General features: G+C 31.5%; 12 protein-coding genes across 12 annotated transcripts; 7 read left to right on the plus strand and 5 right to left on the minus strand.

Annotated features, from left to right (window-relative positions):
- Positions 1-221: 221 nt before the first annotated feature.
- BX663DRAFT_516866 (dihydrouridine synthase-domain-containing protein) lies at positions 222-1,584 on the plus strand (the record flags this gene model as incomplete). The annotated part of the gene is made up of 2 exons (XM_051528651.1): positions 222-516; positions 614-1,584. Exons 1-2 carry the CDS (start codon positions 280-282, stop codon positions 1,580-1,582), a joined length of 1,206 nt encoding a protein of 401 aa, XP_051380549.1. The 5' UTR covers positions 222-279.
- Positions 1,585-1,658: 74 nt separating this feature from the next.
- BX663DRAFT_458214 (WD40-repeat-containing domain protein) lies at positions 1,659-3,317 on the minus strand. The gene is made up of 2 exons (XM_051523896.1): positions 3,084-3,317; positions 1,659-3,012 (listed from the first exon to the last, which is right to left on the minus strand). Exons 1-2 carry the CDS (start codon positions 3,264-3,266, stop codon positions 1,741-1,743), a joined length of 1,455 nt encoding a protein of 484 aa, XP_051380550.1. The 5' UTR covers positions 3,267-3,317; the 3' UTR covers positions 1,659-1,740.
- Positions 3,318-3,819: 502 nt separating this feature from the next.
- On the minus strand, positions 3,820-4,741 carry BX663DRAFT_553874 (uncharacterized protein; the record flags this gene model as incomplete). Its single annotated transcript, XM_051531485.1, has 2 exons — positions 3,820-4,606; positions 4,659-4,741. The coding sequence occupies 2 exons, from the start codon at positions 4,739-4,741 to the stop codon at positions 3,820-3,822; spliced, it is 870 nt and encodes a 289-aa protein (XP_051380551.1).
- Positions 4,742-5,469: 728 nt separating this feature from the next.
- Positions 5,470-7,184, plus strand: BX663DRAFT_544734 (uncharacterized protein). The gene is made up of 3 exons (XM_051530900.1): positions 5,470-5,614; positions 5,680-5,843; positions 5,931-7,184. The coding sequence occupies exons 1-3, from the start codon at positions 5,496-5,498 to the stop codon at positions 6,809-6,811; spliced, it is 1,164 nt and encodes a 387-aa protein (XP_051380552.1). The 5' UTR covers positions 5,470-5,495; the 3' UTR covers positions 6,812-7,184.
- Positions 7,185-7,520: 336 nt separating this feature from the next.
- BX663DRAFT_516873 (plasma-membrane choline transporter-domain-containing protein) lies at positions 7,521-9,589 on the plus strand. Its single transcript, XM_051528652.1, has 5 exons — positions 7,521-7,943; positions 8,038-8,213; positions 8,367-9,213; positions 9,335-9,359; positions 9,442-9,589. Exons 1-5 carry the CDS (start codon positions 7,561-7,563, stop codon positions 9,478-9,480), a joined length of 1,470 nt encoding a protein of 489 aa, XP_051380553.1. The 5' UTR covers positions 7,521-7,560; the 3' UTR covers positions 9,481-9,589.
- A 49-nt stretch (positions 9,590-9,638) lies between these two features.
- Positions 9,639-10,728, plus strand: BX663DRAFT_488198 (uncharacterized protein; the record flags this gene model as incomplete). Its single annotated transcript, XM_051524797.1, has 4 exons — positions 9,639-9,839; positions 9,917-9,964; positions 10,048-10,139; positions 10,206-10,728. The coding sequence occupies 4 exons, from the start codon at positions 9,639-9,641 to the stop codon at positions 10,726-10,728; spliced, it is 864 nt and encodes a 287-aa protein (XP_051380554.1).
- A 74-nt stretch (positions 10,729-10,802) lies between these two features.
- Positions 10,803-12,255, minus strand: BX663DRAFT_553877 (Stub1 protein; the record flags this gene model as incomplete). The annotated part of the gene is made up of 10 exons (XM_051531486.1): positions 10,803-10,822; positions 10,867-11,158; positions 11,216-11,368; positions 11,451-11,548; positions 11,613-11,652; positions 11,706-11,722; positions 11,824-11,887; positions 11,954-12,010; positions 12,077-12,138; positions 12,219-12,255. 10 exons carry the CDS (start codon positions 12,253-12,255, stop codon positions 10,803-10,805), a joined length of 840 nt encoding a protein of 279 aa, XP_051380555.1.
- Positions 12,256-13,281: 1,026 nt separating this feature from the next.
- BX663DRAFT_553878 (uncharacterized protein) lies at positions 13,282-14,186 on the plus strand (the record flags this gene model as incomplete). The annotated part of the gene is made up of 2 exons (XM_051531487.1): positions 13,282-13,370; positions 13,433-14,186. 2 exons carry the CDS (start codon positions 13,282-13,284, stop codon positions 14,184-14,186), a joined length of 843 nt encoding a protein of 280 aa, XP_051380556.1.
- Positions 14,187-14,407: 221 nt separating this feature from the next.
- Positions 14,408-16,490, plus strand: BX663DRAFT_562930 (GRAM domain-containing protein; the record flags this gene model as incomplete). Its single annotated transcript, XM_051531987.1, has 8 exons — positions 14,408-14,928; positions 14,990-15,093; positions 15,188-15,286; positions 15,380-15,701; positions 15,776-15,847; positions 15,905-16,078; positions 16,145-16,386; positions 16,422-16,490. Exons 1-8 carry the CDS (start codon positions 14,508-14,510, stop codon positions 16,488-16,490), a joined length of 1,503 nt encoding a protein of 500 aa, XP_051380557.1. The 5' UTR covers positions 14,408-14,507.
- Positions 16,491-16,693: 203 nt separating this feature from the next.
- On the minus strand, positions 16,694-18,373 carry BX663DRAFT_476504 (putative phosphatase regulatory subunit-domain-containing protein; the record flags this gene model as incomplete). The annotated part of the gene is made up of 4 exons (XM_051524268.1): positions 16,694-16,980; positions 17,064-17,107; positions 17,259-18,007; positions 18,200-18,373. 4 exons carry the CDS (start codon positions 18,371-18,373, stop codon positions 16,772-16,774), a joined length of 1,176 nt encoding a protein of 391 aa, XP_051380558.1. The 3' UTR covers positions 16,694-16,771.
- A 198-nt stretch (positions 18,374-18,571) lies between these two features.
- On the minus strand, positions 18,572-21,055 carry BX663DRAFT_458225 (uncharacterized protein). The gene is made up of 8 exons (XM_051523897.1): positions 20,674-21,055; positions 20,455-20,574; positions 20,285-20,363; positions 20,092-20,230; positions 19,090-20,023; positions 18,939-18,986; positions 18,827-18,881; positions 18,572-18,746 (listed from the first exon to the last, which is right to left on the minus strand). The coding sequence occupies exons 1-8, from the start codon at positions 20,700-20,702 to the stop codon at positions 18,720-18,722; spliced, it is 1,431 nt and encodes a 476-aa protein (XP_051380559.1). The 5' UTR covers positions 20,703-21,055; the 3' UTR covers positions 18,572-18,719.
- A 17-nt stretch (positions 21,056-21,072) lies between these two features.
- On the plus strand, positions 21,073-23,809 carry BX663DRAFT_516906 (uncharacterized protein). The gene is made up of 2 exons (XM_051528653.1): positions 21,073-21,882; positions 21,948-23,809. The coding sequence occupies exons 1-2, from the start codon at positions 21,123-21,125 to the stop codon at positions 23,777-23,779; spliced, it is 2,592 nt and encodes an 863-aa protein (XP_051380560.1). The 5' UTR covers positions 21,073-21,122; the 3' UTR covers positions 23,780-23,809.
- The last annotated feature ends 44 nt before the right edge of the window (positions 23,810-23,853 follow it).

Consider the following 23,853-nt stretch of genomic DNA (forward strand, 5'->3'; position numbering starts at 1 on the left):
CAAACAAAGCTTATGCTTAAACATATACGCCTATTTTTTTTCTCAACACTTACTTTCATTGGGAGGCTTGAATCATGAAACAATAAGTAATAATATGATTTCAGAAGTTTTAGCTACAATGCAACCAAAGAAATTATTATAAACAGAATAGTAAAACTCTCCGACAACAGATTTTTTTTTTCCTCCTCCATTGGGTACAAAAAAAAAAAAAAAAAAAAAAAAAAAAAAAAAAAGTTTTTTTTTATATTTATATATACATCTCTTTCTTTAATATACAACATGGCAACCGAAAAATTAAAAGGATTTGAATTTTTCAACAAGACATTAGGATCACCAAAAACATTTTTGGCTCCCATGGTTGATCAATCAGAATTAGCATGGCGAGTTCTTTGTCGACGCTATGGAGCTGATGTATGTGTGACTCCTATGTTCCATGCTCGTCTCTTTAGTGAAAGTAAAAAATATCGAGAAGAACAATTTACAACCAATAAAGAAGATCGACCTCTTATTGTACAAGTAAGTTTTAATAATAATAAAAAAAAAGAAAGAGAGAGAGAGAGAAAGAAAGTAAGACTATATGAGATCCTTAAATATTGTTCCTTAATTACAATAGTTTTGTGCCAATGATCCACAGATTCTTTTAAAAGCAGCCAAACTTGTTGAAAACGACTGCGATGCTGTAGATATTAATCTCGGTTGTCCACAACACATTGCGAAACGAGGTCATTATGGTTCCTTTTTACAAGACGAATGGGAACTGATTGCTTCTATGGTCAGTCTATTGGATCGTGAATTGGCTGTTCCTGTGACTGTCAAAATTCGATGTTTCCCCACTATTGAAAAGACAGTTGCTTATGCCAAAATGATTGAGGCTGCGGGTGCCCAGATGTTGACTGTGCATGGACGTCTTCGAGAACAAAAGGGCCATAATACAGGCTTAGCTGACTGGGAGAAGATTAAGGCGGTTAAGGAAGCCCTCTCAATCCCTGTCGTTGCTAACGGTAACATTCTTTATTACGAAGATATTGAGCGTTGTTTGAAGTTTACGGGTGCTGATGCGGTCATGACAGCAGAGGGTGCTCTTTATAATCCTACTATTTTTTCAAAGCAGGCATTGCCACCTTATGCGTTTGATATTGCGTTAGAATATTTAGAGATTTGTAAGAACTTAGAGAGCAAGACAAATGGTGGAGCTATTAAGGGACATTTGTTTAAATTATTACACTCCACTTTGCCTTATCATACAGAATTAAGAGCAAAATTAGGAAAAGCACGTGAATTAGATGAATATTTCCAAGTTATAAAAGACTTGAAAGAAAAAGTGTTGAAGGATATTGAAGAACAAGGTGAAGCAGATGATATGCAAGGACAGGCTGATGAAAAGGGAATTCGTAAATATGCTTTCTGGAGATGTCAGCCTTACTTTAGACCTAAGCTTCCTGAGAATAATAATAATAATAATACAAAAAATGATTCAAAGCGTAGCAATGAAGATGAAGAAGAAAATAAGGATACTAATAAAAAATTAAAAACACAGCAAGAAAACGAAAATGCACCTGTAAATACCACGAATAGTAATTAGACATATAAATAAATAGATTATAATCTGTAACATTTTTTTTGTTTTTATAAAATGTTTTTTTTTTTTGTTTTTATGAAAAAAAAAAAAGAAAGTATATATGTGAAATCTATAATATATATATATAAAACAAATTTTTGTACAATGAAAGAAAAGAACAATTAATGTCTCCAAATCTTAAGTTGTTTATCTTTGCCACCACTAGCAACCTTATCACCTCCAGGAGACCAATCCACAGCAAATACTTCATCCAAATGACCAGGTAAATCCACCTTAATTTTCATCTTTTTTAAATCCCAAATCTTTAATGTGCTGTCTTTACTTGCACTAATCAACATACGAGAGTCGCTCGACCAACTAACTTGATAAACGGCACCTACATGACCTCTTAAATTACCAATGAATTTACCCGTCTTACCATCCCATAATTTGACAGAGTTATCAAAGGAGGCACTAGCAATATAGCGACCATCAGGTGAAAATGCTACATGATTTACAAGCTTTTGATGACCTGACATACGCGTCACAGGCTTCTTACTCTTTTCAGGTTCCCAATAAAACATAGTAAAATCATCAGATCCAGAAACAAGTCGTTCAGGACTTGCCCCTTTAAATGTCTTGTATCGTTCTAGTGCTGCCTTTTTTGCCTCCTCCTCTGACTTGTGACGTTTTCCTGTATGATCAAAGGGACCTGTACGAAGAACGAAGTCTGTACTGAGAGCTAATGTGTTGACCCAATGTCCATGCCCTTCAAGGGTCTTGACTAACATGCCTGAAGAATTCCATACTTTAATTGTCTTATCTTGAGAGGCAGTATAAATCAAACCCTCACCACCCCACTTAACACAGGTAACGGCGGCTGTATGTTGAGAGATTGTAAATGCCATACGTCTTAATGATGTATCCCAAACACGAACAGTGTGATCCTTTGAAGATGAAGCGAGTCGATTTGCCTTTGAATTCAAATGATAAGGTTCCCATGCTAAACTTGTAATCCATTTACGGTGTCCTTTGAGACCATCACCAATTTGTTTACCTGTTTTTGGATCCCATAATCGAACTGTATTATCCATACTACCTGATGCTAAGGTGTTGCCATCGGGTGACCAAGCAATAGACAAGACCCATCCACTATGTCCTCGTAAAGTGTAACGAGGAGTTTCTGTATTCAAATCCCAGATGCGCACAGTGCAATCACCTGAACCTGTCGCCAATTGGCTGCCATCAGGACTAAAAGAGCAAGATAAAACAGCTTCTGTATGTCCTGATAATGTCGATGTACATCTTGAGACTGCTCTCACTCGGAAAATTGCCTGTGGTTGATAAACAATTGTAATTGTGTCTTCAGTAGATTTATCTTTACGATCGACCCAAAGGTTATTAATAATTTCATCATCGTTGACTTGAAAAGAATAAGGAAGAGGATCATCTCCCTAAAGAATAAATAAGAATCAAAAAATATACAATATTAATAAAGATGCATTCGAATTGAACAGGATCTTACCTGATTCAAAAATTGATTTAAAAGTAATTCGAGTTGCTCAGGTGTAGCATCAGCAGGTAAGTTAAGAGGAGGGCCAGTAGTTTCTCCATCAGCATTTTGGAATTGAGCAACAATTTTTTGCCCAACAGGCATGGCCTGTGCAGCAATTGCATCTAATTTTTTTTGTTTAAGCTTTGCTGCCATTATGCTGTCAAAAGAAAAATGTTCAAAATAAATTTTTTCTTTTATATAGTGGAGTTAGAATGAGAGTTCAGGAATAAAAAAAAAAAAAAAAAAAAAAAATAGAGTCTGTGGCTAGGATGTGACTTGCTTATTATTTCTACTTTTATGCATTTTTTTATACATTTATAGAAAGAATGAGATCAGGAATAATGATAATTTATAAAGCAATAATACACATTTCATATAAAATATATATGAATCTTTTTTTTTAAGCTATTTTATATTTACAAATAAAAATGTTGAAATTTCAATTTGTTTGTATGCTTGTCACATTTTTGTTTGAATGTAGTAGGTTAATACATAAAAGTGAATTTAAAAATACAGTATTCACTTATCCTTAATAATGATGTAAACACTACCTTTGAGTACAGGAAAGAAAAAAAGAAAAAAAAGGGATATAAAGAATATCTATAGGCATTTATTAAATATAAAAAATACGTACTAAAAGGGATGCAAATGTATAAAAGGAAGAATCGATATAATTATTATTATATATGTACAGACTTTGTATGCTTTATAATATATTAGAAAAAAGAGATCTTAAATTAGAAAATATTAGATATGGATGTTGTTCTGTATGTTGCTGATCTGCTGCTTTGTGTTGTAATATGTCTGCTAATCTATTAAATTTATAAGTCATGCTATATACATGACTTCTATCATACTTGATAGAACTAAGCTGTCTTTCAAGAGATAAATAATGTTCGTCTAATTCATGATATGTAGCTTTAAACAATTTTTTTAAATTTTGACCTTGTGGCAATAGATCTGATGACTGTCTTAGTGTATTTGATCTGTTTTCAAACTGATTTATTACCGTTAAATACTTTGATTGTGTCTCGTTTCTTCTCTTCATAATAGCCAGTAATTGATCATTTAAATCAAACTCCATCGTTATCTTCTCAGTAGGAGAATCTGTAAATCGAATTCCTCCTTCAATTGTAGATAGTTGCTGACGAACTTCTTGTTTAAGTTGGCTGATATCTGCAACCTTTGATTCATTTAATTTATGGATTGTATCATTCTTTTCGTTTATTATTTGTCGAAGATCTTTATTGAGTCTATGTAATAGTTTTACTTTTTGACTTAAAGTCTGTGTCATGGTTTGTGCTTCAGCAAAAGCAGGTAAGATTTTTTCGAGTAACTCAAGCAATGAACTGGTATCTTTTGATTCTCGCGTTGTTGTTGTTGCTATTTCATTGTCTGTACTAAGATAAAGACGACGTATTTGATCTTTTCTACAATGACTTTTACAATAAGGACAACAAGAAACAGTCGAAGAACGGAAACAAAGTTCAATACTACATGTATATAAGTTTATATTATATTATAAAACTTTTCAATCTTACTAACCATTCTCTATCAAATACATGTCCACATTCAAGAGATACTGGATCACTAATATTTTCAATACAAATACTGCAAATAACCTTCATTATAATTATTTTTTTTTCTTTTTTTTTAAAAAAAAAGAGAGAGAGAGAAAAGAAAAAGAGTTAAAGAATGAAAAGCACAATTAAAAAAGAAAAAAGAAAGGGTACATCTCCCCTTATTTATTATTTCATACCAATCAGCGGACTTCTTATTTTAAAAAATGTAGTATACAGCTTCAATTTTAAAGTATAATGAGACATTACTATTAAAGGGGTTATGAAGACACTGGTCTAGTAGATAATAGATAGAGTAATTTTATATATACATTATGTGAAAGGCTGTCATCATGTAGCGTTGTATTTGACATCAATGCATACTAGCTCTATTTTGTACTTTTTTAAATGTAAGTTTTCTAATTTCTTAGATGATATTTGAATATACATGTAGACATATACATGGATGAATATTATTTATATAGAATGCTATCCTAATATCATTTATTATCTACTTATTTTATTAATATATAAAGAAGAAGCAAATGAAGAAAATAAATATTACAGAAATAGCAGTATTAATTTCTCTTTCTCTCTCTCTCTCTACTATAAATAAATATATATTTCTTTCATGTTCAGGAGAAGATACAAATTTCAAAGCTTTCAAAGTAGTTTTTTTTTATTACGTAAGACACTCAATAGATCCTAAATACTGTGGCGGGATTTAGAAACCTCAATTTTTATAAAGTACAGAATGACGCGCAAGCATTTTTTTTTTTTTCGAAGTTATCTTTTTTTTCCTATTTATATAAATAATCTAATAATGGCACAACGAATGGATGTTGATTTTGATGTTCCTAAATTTCTTAACGAAGAACGACAGAAAGTTCCTTCTCAACTTCAATCTTACTATTCTACATTTGAAGATCTTTACGAAAGAAAGTAGGCATTTGCGCGTATGAAGCCTTTTTTTATATATATCTAACTTTTTTTTTTTTTTTTGTTAGGTTATGGCATCAATTAACACAAAGCATTTTGGAATTTTTCAAGGATCCTCAATCGACTCCTTATCGAATTTCACTTTTCTTGAACTTTGTTGCTGAATGGGAAGATAAAATTAATAAATTATCACTTGTTTCTATTGCACTTCAAGCTGCTAATCAATTCCCAGGTAAGAATTTGTATTAAAAAAAAAAAAAAAAGAACAACAATTTAGTGTTATCCCCTTATACAAATATATATATATATGTACATACAGATTCCCAAGATTCGGTCAGCTTTTTAAGTGATATTGCAAACAAAGTAGATACAGATGCAACAAAAGATGTTTATGTTTTAGCTATTATGGAAGCTGCTTCCTTTAAACTCAAACTTAATCAAGTGGAAGAAGTAAAAAAAGCTATTGATGAATCAGAAAAAATATTGGATAGATTTGATAGCGTTGAGACAGTTATTTATGCCAGCTTTTATCGTGTGTGTGCTGAATATTATAAGGTGAAGGCTGATTATGCTCAATATTATAAAAGTGCTTTATTGTATTTGGCTTGCATTGATATAAATGAAGAATTAACGGGAGCTGAGCGTGTTGTTAGAGCTTATGATCTTTCTTTAGCAGCATTATTAGGCGATATGATTTATAACTTTGGTGAATTATTAATGCATCCCATTTTGGATTCTCTTGCAGGTACTGAGCATGATTGGCTTCGTTCTCTTTTATTTGCTTTCAATTCAGGTGATATTGGTAAATACGAAGCCCTTGTTCCTCATTTCACAAAACAACCTTTACTCCAACAAAATCAAGATGCATTGAGAAGAAAAATTTGCTTAATGTCCCTTATTGAAGCTGTCTTTAGAAGATCTACCGATAATCGTACTATTTCGTTCTCTGAAATTGCTGCCGAGACTCGTCTTTCAGTGGATGAAGTTGAACATTTGGTGATGAAGGCTTTATCACTCAACTTAATTCGTGGTTCTATCGATCAAGTGGATCAAACAGTTGTTATTACTTGGGTTCAACCTCGTGTTCTTGATAAAGATCAAATTGATGGTATGAGACGTAAACTTGAAGAATGGAACAACCAAGTCAAGAAGATTAGCACCTTTGTTAGTGAGCAAGGTGGTGAAGTTTTTGCCCAATAAAATGATATAGAAATAATTGCTTCTTAATCTAATTCAATTTGATTCCTGAGCTTTTATTACCATAAATTTTAATTTTCTATAACAGCCTTTACATGTTTCTAGACAGGTTACAGACAACTCTATTACCTCTATTGCTATATGTTTAATGAGATTTTCTAAAAGAGAATATTCAAAATACTTTATTTTACAAAAAAAAAAGAAAAAAGAAAGATACTACTCCCAAAGTCATTGTAAATGCTAGCAACTAAGTTGTCTAATCATCTTTTGAAGGATTTGCGTCTTATTCTGTTAACCATTTTCACGACTGTCTTGTAGGCCATCCTATTTAATAAATAGCTATATATACGGCATGTCTTTTTTTTTTTTTATTTTTGTTGAATTCAAGTGTCGAAAAGAATTCTACTAGAATTAAATGAAATATTAGAACACAAAAAACAAGAGATAAAATTTATCCCCTTTTTTTTTTATATCTTTGTTCTTCTAAAGAAGTTCAAAGTTTACTAATGTCTATCAAGAAGTTTTTATTACTATTTTTTTTTTTTTTTTGCTGACTCATAAATAAAATAAAAAAAAAAAAAAAGATATTGGCAATCAAATGTCTAATTTCTGTATTCTCATATTTGAGTGATCAAGTGTACAATACTGTGTTTTTTTTTTTCAAGAAAAAAAAAATATTATAAATATACGCCACTTTAATTTTTTTTCTTGCTTCTTTTTTTCTTTTTCTTTTTTTCTTTTTTCTTTTCCGTATGAGTAGTTCGTATTCTCAACAACAATATCCTCCACCACCGCAACAATATGCCTTACCACCCGAGAACTACACCCTAAATCCACCGCCACAATATTATCCTTCTCAACCGGCTAACTATAATCCAACAACAGGTTATGCAGAATTAGGGGAATACCCTGTTAACGATAAGATAAGACCTTCAAGTGGTTTTAAAGATATCTGGGCTGCTTTACTTTGGCTTTGTAATATGATTGCCTTTATTGCAATATCAGTGATCGTATTACGTTCTTTTCGACAAGATAATACGACCACCACATTAAATACAGATACAGTAAAGATATTTGGCTATTCTGCCATCATTGGATTTGGGCTTAGCTTTTTATATTTAATGATAGCCAACATGTAACAAGCAGTATCTATATATACATACATAGATATATATCTATATATATATTTATATACATATTAATGGCTTATATTTCTCTTCCTTTTATAGAATACCGGGACCATTAATCATTATTACTCTTGTTGCAAGTATTCTTGTTTATATAGCAGCAACAGCCTATTATTTTTATATGCATTATTATTCAGCCGCTATTATATTTTTAATTTTTACTGTCTTGTATTTATTTTGTTTTTGGTCATGGAAAGATAGAATCCCGTTTGCTACAAGTAAGTAAGAATGAATGAATGATACTCTAGGAGAGGAGAGGAAATTTGGTTATACAAAAGATAACATATTTATTGACTACTACTACTACTACTACTACTACTACTACTACTACTACTACTACTACTACTACTACTACTACTACTACTATTTAGTTATGTTGAAAACAATCGTGTCACTAACACGACGTTATTGGAGCACATTGGTTACAGGCATTATATCTTTAGTAATACAGACTTTATATTCAGTTTGGTTCATGTTCACGATCGTAGGTAGTTATCAAGTCTACTATTCAGAAACTGGAAGTAATGCTCGCCTGAATGCGATTATCGTTTTTCTCGTTTTTTCCTTTTATTGGACAACACAAGTTATCTCATATCTGACGCATGTCACCCTCTCTGGTGTCTTTGCCACGGTTTATTTCTTGAACCATCAAAGGCAACACCCGATCTGGGGATCCGCAAAACGTGCCCTGACCACCTCCTTTGGGTCCATCTGTTTTGGAAGTCTTCTTGTGGCTCTCATTAATACCCTTCGCTATTTCATTCAGATGGCTCGATCTGGTACTGACAATGATCTACTTGGCTTTTTATTGTGTATAGTAGAGTGTATCATCGGCTGTATTCAGGGCCTCTTTGAATGGTTCAATCAGTATGCATTTAGTGGTATAGCCATCTATGGACAAGGCTTTGTGCCCACCGCTAAACGAACTTGGTCACTTATTCAAGATCGTGGAGTTGAAGCCTTAATCAATGACAATTTGATTGGAAATGTACTATGGATGGGCATGCTATTAGTCGGTATCTTGGCATCCCTCTTAGGATATATCTATTTATTAGTAACGAAACCGGCGTATAATGTAACGGGTAACATGACTCCCCTTGTTATGTTGGTTTGTTTTGTGATGGGTATGTCCATGTTTTCGGTCGTGTCGACAGTGATTTCAAGCGGTGTAACAACCTTTTTTGTTTGTCTTGCTGAAGATCCAGAAGCATTAAGAAGGTACTTGTATTTTTGAAAAAAGAAAAAAAAAAAGGGCATGAATGTATATTTTTATTTATTATCGTTATTTATGGGCTTTTTTTTTTTTTGTTTTTGTGTTTTTTTACATATATTTAAATAGAGTGAATCCAGAGTTATACGATGCAGTAAGTCATATCTATAATAAATAAAAAGATTCTTTCCCCTTTTTTTAATGCTTTTCTCCCCTCTTTTTTTTTATATACATAGATTCGTCAAACATGGCCACAGGTGGTTCAAGGTATCTAATATTATGTAATACATTTATGCAAAATGACAATAATAAAAGCTTTAAAAAATAAATAAATCAATCAATGATTTTATTTTTTTTTTTATCATATAAATACATAAAAATAAATATAAATATAAATACAAATATAAACATTCATATATACTTACTTACTTCAATGTGTGGTCGTTTTAGTTGTTCATTAGATTCACAGACAGTTAAATCACGCTTATACGATGAGCATGTTGTTACTCAAGATTCGATTGAATGGAAAGATGAGGATAAACATCGTCCCAGTTACAATGTTTGCCCTGCACGTTGGATCCCTACCTTATATGAGTTAAGTAAGCCCAATTCGACAAAGGTTATTCAATCAATGGTATTACATGATTCAATTGAGGGAAACTGACACACATGCACATAAAAATTAATTATTATTTTCTGCCATTAAAATAGCAATGGGGATTTATACCTTCTTGGATGACAACGACTCCTTATAGCAAGGTATTAGTATCAATGTATATATATATACAAGACTCTTATTCAATATACACATATACGTATATTATGTCAATTTTATTGTTTAGCCAATTAATGCACGATCTGAAACTCTACTTGATGAAAGTAGCATATATGATCAATCCAAAAATACAAACAGATGCATCATTATAGCCGAAGGGTAATACATTATTAACACATGAGCTACTTTTTTTTCTTGTTGTTATATTAAACTCGGCTTGATTAGATTTTATGAATGGAAAATGAAAAAACAACCATTCTATATAAAGCGTAAAGATGGTCGATTGATGCTCTTTGCAGGTCTTTTTAGTACCAGTCATATTGCAGGAGTTAAGACAACGACTTGTACCATCATCACGACTTCATCAGAAACCATTGGATTTTCAAAGATACATCATCGTATACCTGTTATATTGAATGCTTCAGAGGCAAGTCAATGGCTAGATCATACAAAGCGATGGTCAAAAGATAAATTTGCCAGTCTGATGAAACCATTTAAGGAAGAATTAGAATGGTATCAAGTAACAGAAAAGGTTGGATCTATCAAGAATGATTCAAAGGACTTGAATCAACCTTTAGATCAAACTAAAAATTCAATCTCTTATTTCCTTCAAAAAGGACAAGAAGAAAAGAAATCTATTTTTAATAAAGAGGATGAAGCTATCAAAAAGAAGAATGTACCAATGACGACTATAAGGGAAAATAAAAATATAAAAAAAAGAAAAGAAAGACAAGTAGTAAAGACATGACTCCTAAAATTACAAACTTTTTTTCAAAGCAATAAAATTTTATATGGTTTAATAGTCTAAAGTTAAAATTAAAATTAAAATGAATACATTTCAACTCGATAAAATTGCCTTCTTTTTCTTCTTGTTTGCTTTTATTACCTGCAGCCCATCCATTCTCTTTTAAAAAGTCTTCAATAGCTTCTCGAAGTGATAAGTTAGGTATCAATTGTTGTTCATTGCAAGGTCTTCTTGAAATAGGATCAAAATAACCATTACGATGAAAATGATCTATAAGTGATTGACGTTCATAAGTGATACCATCAGGTGTAAATACAGGATCATGCATTATATTGAATGATATTTTATCTAAATAAGCATCAGGGATTTCACGTCTAGAAGCATTATCTTTTGATTGAACAAAGACTGTCTGAACTTTAGCTAAGCGTTCATCCTATTAAAGAAAAAAAAATTATTGACTTGATTTTATACACTTTTTGAATAAGCTTACAATGTTATAATTAATTGTATCAATTGCTTCTTGATCATTAGGATCTTGAACTGTGGCTAATAACTCGGTTCTTTCCTTTTCAATTAATCCTTTTACATAACGTAATAATTCAGATTCTTTTTCAAGTCGGATCGCTTCATCATCCTCCCATTTCTATTGTCATCATAATAAGAGGTGAGGGGATGTGATGATGAATAGAGTATCACTCTCATATATTATATGTATGATAACTTACCTTTCTTCGTGCTAAAAGTAATGCTTGAAGTATATCATTTACATATTTTACCTTTTGCTGAATTGCCAATTGATATCCAGTCTTTAATTTATTTAATGCTAGAATGCATAGATCCAATATAAGATGTGTTTATCTTACAAGATATCCATTTATTTAAATTACCTTCCGTATGTTGTTTTTTTTCTGTTAAAGCTTGCCCAATCTATAGAAATAAGTTTAATATTCTAATTATAATAATAATAATAATAATCATACCAAATAATAGGCCTTCACTATCAAGTGAATATTAGGATGATTAAATATGTCTTTAATATATATCTTTTTTATATAATATAAATATATCTATAAAAGAGATTAAATTACTTGTATTTACCCATATTCGGGTCAATTTCAATCGCTTTTCTACAATCCACTATAACTTGATCATATTTCTCCAGCTATAAAGTAATTACATTTAAAATTACTTTTTTTTTTCCAAACTTATTTTATATTTGCCATTTTACCTTTGAATAACATAAAGCACGATTTGTATAATAAACACATACAGTTGCATCTTTAATCTGTTTGAAAGATTAAAAAAGGATTAATAAAATTACCATCAAATAACTCATCTTTATATAACATACAATAGCCGAAGTATACTCTTTTATGGCGTCTTCAAATCGTCTCTCAGCAAATAGCTTATTTCCTAAACAACGAAGATAAGATTACCCACACAAAAGGATACCTCTCTTCTTTTTTTTTTTTTTTGACATGTCCATAAAATACCATTGACTTTATGATTTTCTGCTTCTATTTTTGACATTATGTAAGTTTAAAAAAAAAACCTTTAATAAAATAAATATAAGAAAAAAAATATGTATTATATTAATTTTCGGTAATAAAGGAAGAAAAAAAAAAAAAAAAAAAAGGTCAGGCCTTAAAAAAACGAAACACAATAATGAAAAAGGTTCTAGACAGATATACTTCATCCTTCATTTACCACTAAAAGCAGATATTACTTGATCTATTTTATTTTTTTTCTTTGAAAGGTTTTGTAATCATTTATTGCTATTAATAAAATTCAATTATTGTAGAGGGGGTACATTGATACGACTGAGGGTACAATGCTCAAGATAATACTACTATATACTTTATCAAATTCATACATCGTCTGCTTGTTCGTATCATAGAACTTGATATATATATATATAAAGAACAGTTATTTAATGATGTATCTCTCCTATATCTGCCTGATCTAATTGAACAGAATTGTTAACTGAAGAAGAAAATAACAATGAGACTTGTGATAATATAATTATGGACTGCTCTTGCTTATTGTACATATCTATTCTATGGAGTAAAGCAATTATTACGTTATTAGAATAGATATCTCATAGATCATGTCTTTCGAAGCATCCATCAGATAGCTAGAGATTTAAGTTATATAGTCTGTTATGATGAGAATCTGTAGGCTTTTTCTGTTTCGTTATTCGTGTCTGAACATGCTTATGATAATAATAAATGCTGGGCAATTTTTAATTATTTTACGTTGGTAAGGACATGTTTATAGTTGAAGAAGATAAATAGAAAATTATATATTCTCACATGAAAATAAAGTGTTATATTGTTTGTTTGTTTTTCTTTCTTTTTCTTTTCTTTTTCCTTCTTTTATATGAATATAATAGCTGTATGAATGTATATATATGAATATATATCTTAAATATATACATATATACATATATACATACACACTCACTCACTCACACTCACACTCACACTCACTCACTCACACTCACTCACTCACACTCACTCACTCACACTCATACTCACTCACACTCACTCACACAAGATGAAACTACAAGTTGTATGTAATATTTGTTCTAAAGCCATCGCTTATCCTATTCTGCTGAAATGTGGACACGTCTATGACAAAGAATGGTATTATTCACGTTCATATATATTCTCCTTCTCTTCTAATAGTCACGTTATTTATTTTCTAGCGCTCAATTCTATTCTAAAATATCAAGTAGTTGTCCACAGTGTCAACAAATGTGTCTTGATGAACCCTTTGATGATTTTGATATGAAAATTTGTAGCAACAGTGAACAATTAATTGATTTAATAGATGACCTTGACCTTAAAGACAATGATAATTCATCATCTTCTGATAATGAAAATGATGTTCTATTACTTGAAAAAGAAAATGAACTACTTCAACAAAGGTTGAAGACTAGTTCAACATTATTAGGATCCTCAAATCAAGAAATAGAGGTGTTACAGCAAAGTAATAAGCATAAAGACCAAGTCATTAAAGATTTGAATTACGACGTAAAAATAGTTAGAAAAGAATATTTAAGATTAAAACGTAGTTATGATAGGTTAAACGTGAGCTACGAATGTTTAATGAAAGAAACAAGTACGATTGAACCTGTTGAGAAAATTTTAGATAAACTTATTAAAATTATTGTAAAAGAAAGGAACGTGGTCCAAACAGATTATCAAACCATCCTTAGCAGATTCAAAAATGAAAATTCAAAAAAGCCCAAACAAAAGCAGAATATGTATGAATTTCAACTAGTCCCTTCTACTAAACCCAATCCAAAGCTGAAATTAGCGGAGGATTTTAAACAAGCCTTTAAAGAATTACTTGATCATTATGATCATCAGAAAACTAAATTATATGCCATAAAGTCATTAAGAGAACGTGTCTATAAAAAGGTGCTCAGATTTAATCATTTAGCTGAACAATTATAAATAATAAAAAAAAATATGTATATATTCTATTATTTAATAAAAAAAAAAAAAAAAAAAAAAGGCGGCTACAGGGGCAGCAATAATATATAAAAGAGAAATGTTTCACCTGAGTTAAAAAAAAACAACAACTACGACTACTACTATTACTACTACGACTATTACTACTATTACTACTACTACTACTACTACTACTACTACTACTACTACTACTACTACTACTACTACTACTACTATTACTACTATTGAAATTACTAACTACTACTACAACAACAAACATAACTTCTTCTTTCTTTCTTTCTTTTTTTCCTCCTTTCTCTTTGAATGATGTTATCATTAAGTGGACAACAACAATCTTTAACTGACTCACCAACACTATCTCAATGCTCTAATAGTATAAAAAAGGATTCTAAAGAAATGACTTGTCTTACTAATCAACAACTTATCTCTATTGATCATCCCCTATCAACCAACAATCATAATATCTCTTTATATGAAAAATCATTGGATCTATCAAATTGTACTCAGGGAACTTCCGGTGATCTTCAGGAACCACTCCCTTCCTCTTTCTCGACTCGTCTTGACGATCAAGAGAATAGTGCTGCTGCATCTACTCAAAATGTACAGCTATTACCCTACAATAATAATCCTGTTGTTGTTGTTATCAAGTTTGCAGAGGAAAAACGAAATATAGAATTCCATGAATTATTTCGTAGTGTACCTGAACATGACCGGTTAATTGAAGGTGTAAAACAGTAATAATAATAATAATAATAGTGATATTAATTACTATTGTATAAATATAGAATATAGTTGTGCCATGTTTAAAGATATTGCTATACAAGGAAGACTTTATATATCAGAAAATCATCTTTGTTTTAATGCAAAGTTTTTTGGCTGGGCAACGAATGTACTGCTTATTTCTTATTTTATTTTATTTTTTTAAAAAAAAAAAAAAAAAAAAAAAAAAAAAAAAAAAAAAAAATTAATTTGAATTTTATTAGCTTGTAATCGCTTTTAAGGATATTGAATTTATAGAGAAAAGGACAATGGCACTCATTGTACCAAACGGTATTCAAATTACTACAAACACAAAAGTAAAAGTAAGGATTTTAGGATACAGGGAAAAAAAAAGCAATAAAATTCTACTTGTGTGTGCAAATATTCATTACTATTTCTTTCCTTTTTCTTTATAGCATCTATTCGCTTCATTTTTAAGCAGAGATACTACCTTTGATCAAATATATCAACTATGGGAGTCATGTAGAGCAGCAGGAGATAATGATAACAAGTTATTCATAGAGGAAAAGAATGATACAAGTCAACAACAGATAGATGAAGAATATACAATAGATCGATTAACCGAGAACTCTATTGATCCAACTAAAGAATACACTGTATTTAATACAACTTTATCGACAAATACAGGGCAAGATGTATTTCAACACTTGTTTAGTCATCATCCTAATCAAGGACAGTATCCTTTTAATAAAGTATTAGATATTGAACAATGTGAAGGTAAATATATAAATAAATGTATATAGGTTGATTTCATATTAAAAAATGCTTGGTATTCCCTATGATAATGATAGAATTGTATAGTAGTGAATGGGAAGATAAAGTAAAAAAGTGTCTATTTAAAAAGGGAGATGATTTATATGAAGGTAACTTTTTTTTTTGTCAATAATAATAAAATAAAATATTAATCTATTTACATACAGTAATTGATAAAGAAATAAGCAATGAAAGAGAAGACATGTTTTGTATTTTATCAACAATATCAAAGAAAACAGATACTATTTCATTACCTCTTTTCCATTGTAAAACAAGTATATTCAAGACAAACGACAAAGATGCGAATACTACTGTGATTATATCGATAGATAATCAACAATGTAAATACTTATTATAAAATAGAATCACATAGACTAATTAAACTATTTATTTATAAATACATATAGATGCTTCTTCTTTTGAGTCATTTGTTTATAATTTATTAGAAGAAACTATGATATCCAAAGATGAACAGCACGATCATGACTCTTCCATGACTAGCGATAAACAGGCAAAGAGCATAAAAGAAGAAGAAGAAGAAGACGACGACGAAGATAAAGAAAATAAAAACGCCTTTATGGCCAATCACATGATATCCTTTACTCAGTCAACTCTTAAAGCCCTTTCTATTCTATATCAATTCTTTCGTGTTCTAATACTTTTCTTTTTACTCATTTACAAAAGATTAAAAACAAAAGATCTCATCTTACTCCTTATCTTCATGAATTCCCTTTTATCCCTGTATTATCTTAAGAACATAAAAGGATATGATGCATATTCTACATCTCTATTATTCTATTTAAAATAAAAGCCTATTTTGTAATAAGGGATACTAGTCATAATAAAGGCCTTCTTTATAAAATAGAATGTAACATATATATTTATTACTTGAAATAGACCAATATACGTATAAATATATACATGTAGCAATAATAATAGATAATAAACATACATACACAGTGTTTTATGCAATAATAATAAGGGTTAGGGTATAATAATAATAATAATAATAATAATTATATATATATGTATTTTTAAGGTGAATAGAATGAAATCTCCTTTTTTCTATCATCATCATTGTTACTATAAAAACAGTATTTTTCTATTAAATCTAGATAAAAGCTTGAATTGATATCTACTGTTGTGGGTAAATAAGTTTCAATAGATGACATGCTTTTCGATGTTTGATGTAAAAAAGGGGGTTGTCTTTGTTGTTGTAATAGTGGCTGTGAAATTGCTGTTGCTGTTACTGCTGCTGCTGCTGCTGCTGCTGCTGATGGTGGTGGTGGTGATGGTGGTGATGACGTTGGGCTTGGTGGGGCAGACATGGACTTGATGGTGGTGGCGGTGGTAGAATGAAAATGCATAGGCTCTATTTCTTCTTCATGATCAGAAGAATTAGATCCGTGTTTAGGTGACGGTGGACGATAGTAGCCATCTTTATTATTATTATTAATTGGCATTGGCTTTGATAAGAAATAATCTGTAATTAGATTTGGATTGGCTCTTACGGTAGCTGACCAGGTTTCATAAGGGGCATGTTTGGCAAGATATAAAGATTGTTTAAAATCATATCGAGTACCTAACCAAGGCTGTCTTTTCTTCATATGATAAGGACGAGCATGTTGATAACCTTTCAGAGCTGTTGTAAATTGACTGTGTTTCTCATCATCATCTTCACTTAATTCAGAATCATAATCTTTAATGATGTTATCATTTAAAGGATCACAGATCACTTTGATGACATAATTTCGACCCTGATTTGTATCCCAATAATCCATTTGACCTGCAGTAAACATCACTGACAATTCTATACGACTTCTTATCTCACCACGATCATTTAATTTTAATCCAATATTAAATTCAAATATATCAAAGATGAAAGGATGCTTAGGGTCAGGTCCAAAGAAGTTACCGTCCACTTCTTGTATCGTTTTACCATAATCTAAACTATATCGAATAGTAACTGATTTTTCAAGTGATAAATTTCGGACCATTACTTTCCCCTTAAGTAGCTTCATATTTGAATCTATCTTGAAAGAAGATGGCTGAAGTATAATGTTTGCTTCGTCATAATCTATACTTGGCCAACGTTGACAAAGAACTCTGAACTGAGGTCGTTTATGATGTATGGGTTCTAATTCAATGGGTGATTCTGTTTCATGAAATAAACACACCGTTTCAAGAAAGACTGGGTCAAACTTTACATTTCTTTTTCTTTTATTCGACGATTCTTCTTTCTTTCTTATTAACGTTTTTTGCTGTTGCTGCTGATTATTCGTATTGTCGGGATGTGAAATAAGTTTATTATTAATGGTAGATTTAGTTGAAAGATGTAATTCAAATTTATTATTTCTTTTATAGGTGGATATCGTTGTTTCTTCTTGTTGTTGTGGTGGTGGTATCAATCGTTCTTGCTCTATCATCTTACTCTCGTCTTCCTTCTTTTTATCATTATTGACTATCGTAAATCTTGCCTTTTTACCAAAGACACTAAATCTAGGCTGATGACTTGTATGTTGTTCTTCAATATTAGTTTGTTCTTTTTCTTTTGGAACAACTATCGTATAACTGGGACGAGACCACTCTGTTTTACCCCATTTGGCTTCATTTCTAGGAAAAGTAGTGAATCCCATTATATAGTAGTATCTTTAAAAGAAAAGCAAAATAGGAAGAAAGAAAGAAAAAAAGAAAGAAAAAAAAAAGAATGTTATAAAAAGGAAAAAATCGGTAAGAAGAAGAAGAAGAAGGATACTATGAACATTTATATATAATAACTAAATAGTATTTAAACTCCGGTATTCTCTTCCCGCCGCTCTCCCTCCCCCTTCTCCATTTTTTTTTGTTTCCCTACTCCTTCCCTCCCACCTACCCCTCCTCTTATCTTTAAATAATAATAATTATGAAAATTTGATTTGGTGTAACAGCCTTTATTATGTACAAAGAAAAACGACCCTTGTTTTGTTTTTTTTTGTTTGTTTGTTATTGATGACCAAATGGATTTTTAGTCTATTCAATAAAAAAAAAAAAAATATGAGTGAAAGTTTGGTTTAAGATGCCCAAAAAAAAAAAAAATGTTGAAACTTTACTTTATTAGTTATTTGATCATTCAAAAGTGAAATACTATTGGCGAAACCAGAACCACTAAGAAAACAAAATAAGTAAGCTAAATAATATAATTTGTATATATGTGTAATTTACTATGGAATACGCAGACTTCCTTGGTTACCAAATGTGTCTATTCCATCACTATAAAAGTTATTTTTTTTTGGGGGGAGGAGGAAAATGTTAATGTTAGAACTACCACTAAACTATATACGGTTATAATATAGATTTTTTTTTTGTTTTTTACTCTCTGTTGGGTGTTAGTAAAGCATTTATTTTAGCATATTTTAAATCGTTCATGGATGGCTGTTTGGGATTAGTATGTGCTATGATGGGTGAAGAAGAAATAACAGGACTCCTTGCTGTAGAAGATGTACTAAAGAAACTAGGCAAGTGATTATTCGTGAAAAAGGGTGATTGTGATTGTTGAATGGTTGAACTATCATTATTACCAAAAACGAGTCCACTATAGTCATATGTCCTTTGTGGCTCTGTCATGGTTGCACTCAAAGTAGTAATAGTAGTATTAGTATTATTAGTAGTAGAAAATGGATTTGGGTGGAAGAAAGAAGGCGATTGCTGCTGATAAGTAAAGAATTGCATAGACTGACTAGAAGGTTCTTGTTGTGTAAAGAAATTATTATTCGTATATGATAAAGGTTGATCTTGTGTTGGAGTAGTAAATAAAGGATGAGAGAGCTGTTGATTGGTTAAGAGATGAGGCTCTGGCTTAATAAAACCTGTTAATTGTGGTGGTTGTGAGAAGTAGGGCTGATAAGGATTATTTGGCTGTTGATGAATCGTTGTTGTTGTCGTCGTCGTCCAATCAAGCTGTAAATCTGATTGTTGGTAAGGATTATGATGATTCGTATTCTCCTTCTTTTTCTCTTTTAAAGCCTCTTCTTCACTTAACTGAATCGCTTTTGCTAAATCTTCTTGCTCTTGACGATGTCGTTTCTTTTCTTCTTCAGCTGCAGCAGTTAACTTGCTCTCTTCTAAAGCTCTTTTTAAATCTTCATCTTCTTTATTTTGTTCATTAACAGAATACTGAGCTGTTTCATGTAAATAATAGTTGCCTACATTAGCCATTCTATCTCTCATTCCTTTTCTTTGTCTTCTCTCTTCCTTTAATCTATTATCATCCTGTAATAAATTTGTGATATCTTTTGCCTTTTGACGTACTACAAAATATATCATCAGTCTCTTTTTTTTTTCTTGACCTATAGACACTATATCAACTCTATCATACCATTTGCACCAACATCCTTTTTATGTTCATCTACATGTTGGAATTCTCTTAATGTCTTTACAATATAAATGTTCTCTTTGGCGTACAAAACAACATTCTCGGATCCCACGTGTAAACAATAATCCAATAAAAGTAAAGCCTACTTACAAAGACAATTGAGCATGTGTATAGACTCCATTTAATATGTATATACCTTAAACACATGTCTCCAATTTTTACCTTTATCATTTAATCGTTTATCAATCATATCCATAATTTCAATAAAATCTCCTCTAAATACAGTATAAGTTTTCTCTTTCTTTTTTTTTAAAAAAAAAAATAAAAAAAATAAAAGGCTAGATATGTCACTCAATTACGCTTTACTCGTTATAAGTATATTGTGCTATCTCATTCATTAACGTTCCACTAGGTCCCCAAGGGTCATTTGAAGTTGCTTCACGTACTTTGATTTGAATTTCACTAAAGCCTTTAGCTATATTTTTTCTATCGAGTATAAAACTTAGTAAATACAAATATAATGCTTTCCCACCACCACCCTCCACCGACAAAATTTTAACTGTTATATGTATATGTTTCACTTACATACTACGTACAACGCCTTTACCAGCCATATTTGTATTATAAAAGAAAGAGAAAAAGAGAGAAATAAAAAAAAAGGGATAAATATAAAAAAGGGAGAAGCCAGTGGATGAAAAAGAAATCCTTAGCACGAGGTTAAACAATCTATTTTGTCATACATGCTTTATACAAATCTTTAGTTTAAGTGGTAATAATAGGCTACAAAAAAAAATCATTTATAATGTGTACTTTCATATATCTTGTAATCATAGTCCTTGATAAAATAAACTCAATATAACCTATTCTTCCTTTCCCCTATCGAGAATTATATTAACCAATAAAGTTACAATAAAAACAAAAAATAAAGAAAAAGAAAATAAATGCAGACTTCCTTTTTTTATTTCTTTTCTTTTCTTTTTTTTTTTTTTTTTTGTTGTTGTTGGATCATTTCTTCATCGTAACCAATCTCAACCATGGATCTTAGTAATCTCCTCAATTATCAAAAAGAAATAAGCCTTTCATTAAAAGATCTTGAACAATTACTTGTCCAACGAGACATTACGACTATCCTTGACACGATCAGAACTACATCGACTTATGATTATCCCACTGACCGTAATGAAACATTCCTTTACTTTGATACCTTTATTCGTGTCATTCTTTCCATACATGACCAAGAAGCACATACTCTCATTATTGATTCTCTACGTCAATGTATTAATGGCTTATTACGACACCATGGTATCACTTGGCTCATCGATTTTCCTTGTCACTTTAGTAAACCCACTTGGACAGACCTTCAGTCTAATCCCACTATTCTTGTTTACCTCTATGGTCTCATCTTGGCTCTCATTAACACTCACATGTCAGACAATATAGACTGGCTCCTTAAGGGAGTCCTTGAATTTGTACAATCAAGATCACCTGCCATTATCGTGCACCTTTGGCTCATTTGTTATACCTTAAACAAAACTACTCTATTTTTAGAGGGATTAGAAGAGAATCTGAAAAGAGGAAAAGTGCCGAAAGGAGTGGTGAAGACAGCATGGACTGTTTTAAAAGACAGGAAATCGGATTGGGTAGCATCTCAAATAGATGATCAATTAGGTAATGCATTAGCAAAGCCTCCATTTAGTAGAGATCAAATGACATTGAGTTATTTGGAATTGGAAAAATCAGTATCCAACTATTCAATTATTTCTCAACTATTTCAGGAAATTCAAAATAAAGCAGGTAGATATATTTATAAACATAGATAAACATGGGAATAAGTTGAATTGATTTATAAAGTATTGTAGTCAATGATTCGAATCCATTATTAAACGATACCCTACTATCACCTTTACCCTCTGATATGTTTGCACGCATTGAAGCTGTTCGAAAGGGGGCTCTCTTTTGGGTCCATCAGTTTGCAAATATGTCACCACAACAATTTGATCTTCATCTACAACGTCTTATCCAACATTATTATCCAGGTCATACAAAGCGTATCCTAGATTTGGTCTTGGCTGATTGGACAGTGCGTGATCGTTTTGATCGTCATCTAAATCTTGTAATCCGCTTACTGTCTCAAACTGGCCAATACAATCGACGTATGACTCCCTATTACGCCTTTATTCAACTCTTTAGTCAACATCAAGAACACATAATAACAACAACCCAAAAGATAATGGGAAGTGGTGATCTTCTTTTGGATCCAGTCAATAGCTCTTATAAGCAAATTAGAACAGGAGCTCTGATTGATTTATCATTTCAAGATAATGACCCTAGTGACCGTCATATACAGGGATACAGTTTGATTCTAGAACATCTTACTCGGACTGGTTCTCGGGAATGGCTTATGGATTGTCTGGAGGATGCACGACCGAACCTTGTTCAACGCTATACAGCTTGGCTAACAACGCAACAGAATACGCTAGAGTGTCCAAAAGTAGATGTTCCAACCTTGCTGAACCTACTTTCTGAGTCCAGTCTTGAACGTCTTTTGATGACCAAACCCATCATCCTATTAGATTATTTTGATCAAGTATCAAGATCTTCTCTCGTACAATCCTTATTAGAAACAAAATCAAAACGCTTTATGGATTTGTTAATGAATTTCTTAAAGGCCCATATGACGAGTAAAGATCCAACTAGACCTCATTCACGAAGTTGGTTTGGACATAATTTTTTACCCTGTTTAGTAGAAGGAGTCGCTGCAGGTAGCGAAGTCGCGACAGCCCTGTTTAGTCAAGTGATTGTTGGAAAGGAGTTTGAATGGTATCTGGGAGAGCCAGTGGCGGTGGCAGGCAAGAAAGTTCGATTTGAGATGTTACAATTGGCTAAACATCATACGATTTTATCAGTACGACATACAGGCTTAGCCACCCTCTTTCAGTTGTTAGTCAAAGTGAAGAATAAGAAAGCTGTAGTACGGGTATGGAACGACGTCTGGAAGGAGAAGGCGAACAGCAAACACATCCTTCAATGTGTTGGTCTATTTGATCAAGCACCTGCTGTGGTCAAACAGATGATTGCTCAGTTTGTAAATGATATATCGATCCAGATGGAGCCATTAATGGATGTAGTATTGCTATCAGATACCCCAGAACCCGATACAGTGTTTGACTTTGTCATGCATCTTTATGCAGCGGATGCCACTCAAGGTGATCAGATGAGATGGGCTATCGTGAATACTTTAATTGAACTCGGTCAAGAACTTACTCTGTCAACAACCTCTGACGATGTTCTCCAGCAACTAAAACCAGTTGAGATAGCAAATAAAAAAATTAAATTGACACGAAGCAAGTTGGTAGCCAAGATGCGTCAACATGAAGAAGAACTAGTAAAAAAAAAAGAACATGATGATTCAAATGAGATCGTGACTGCCTTGAGGATTCTTTTACAACGTGTCTTTCATTTCTTGTTGAGGCTGTTTAACAATGATGTGGAGGCACATGATAAAATGCAGCAGGATTTAGTAGCGATGCCCTTGTATTTTGTAGCATTAGGACAAATACGAAAGGTGGTAAAAGATCCTTTATTAGCAGAAGATATTCAAATGGTGATAGAACTGAGTCTGAGATGTTGTTTGACGAAACAGCAAGAAATCTCGGTTGAGACGGCAAAAAAGCTATTGTTGAAGGAATAATAATAATAAAAAAAAAAAAAAAAAAAAAAAAAAAGAAAGAAAGAATAAAAAAAAAAACGCCCTCCCCTCCCCCC

Source organism: Cokeromyces recurvatus (assembly GCF_025118155.1).
Source record: "Cokeromyces recurvatus strain NRRL 2243 chromosome Unknown BX663scaffold_22, whole genome shotgun sequence".
In the NCBI taxonomy this organism is placed as follows: domain Eukaryota; kingdom Fungi; phylum Mucoromycota; class Mucoromycetes; order Mucorales; family Mucoraceae; genus Cokeromyces; species Cokeromyces recurvatus.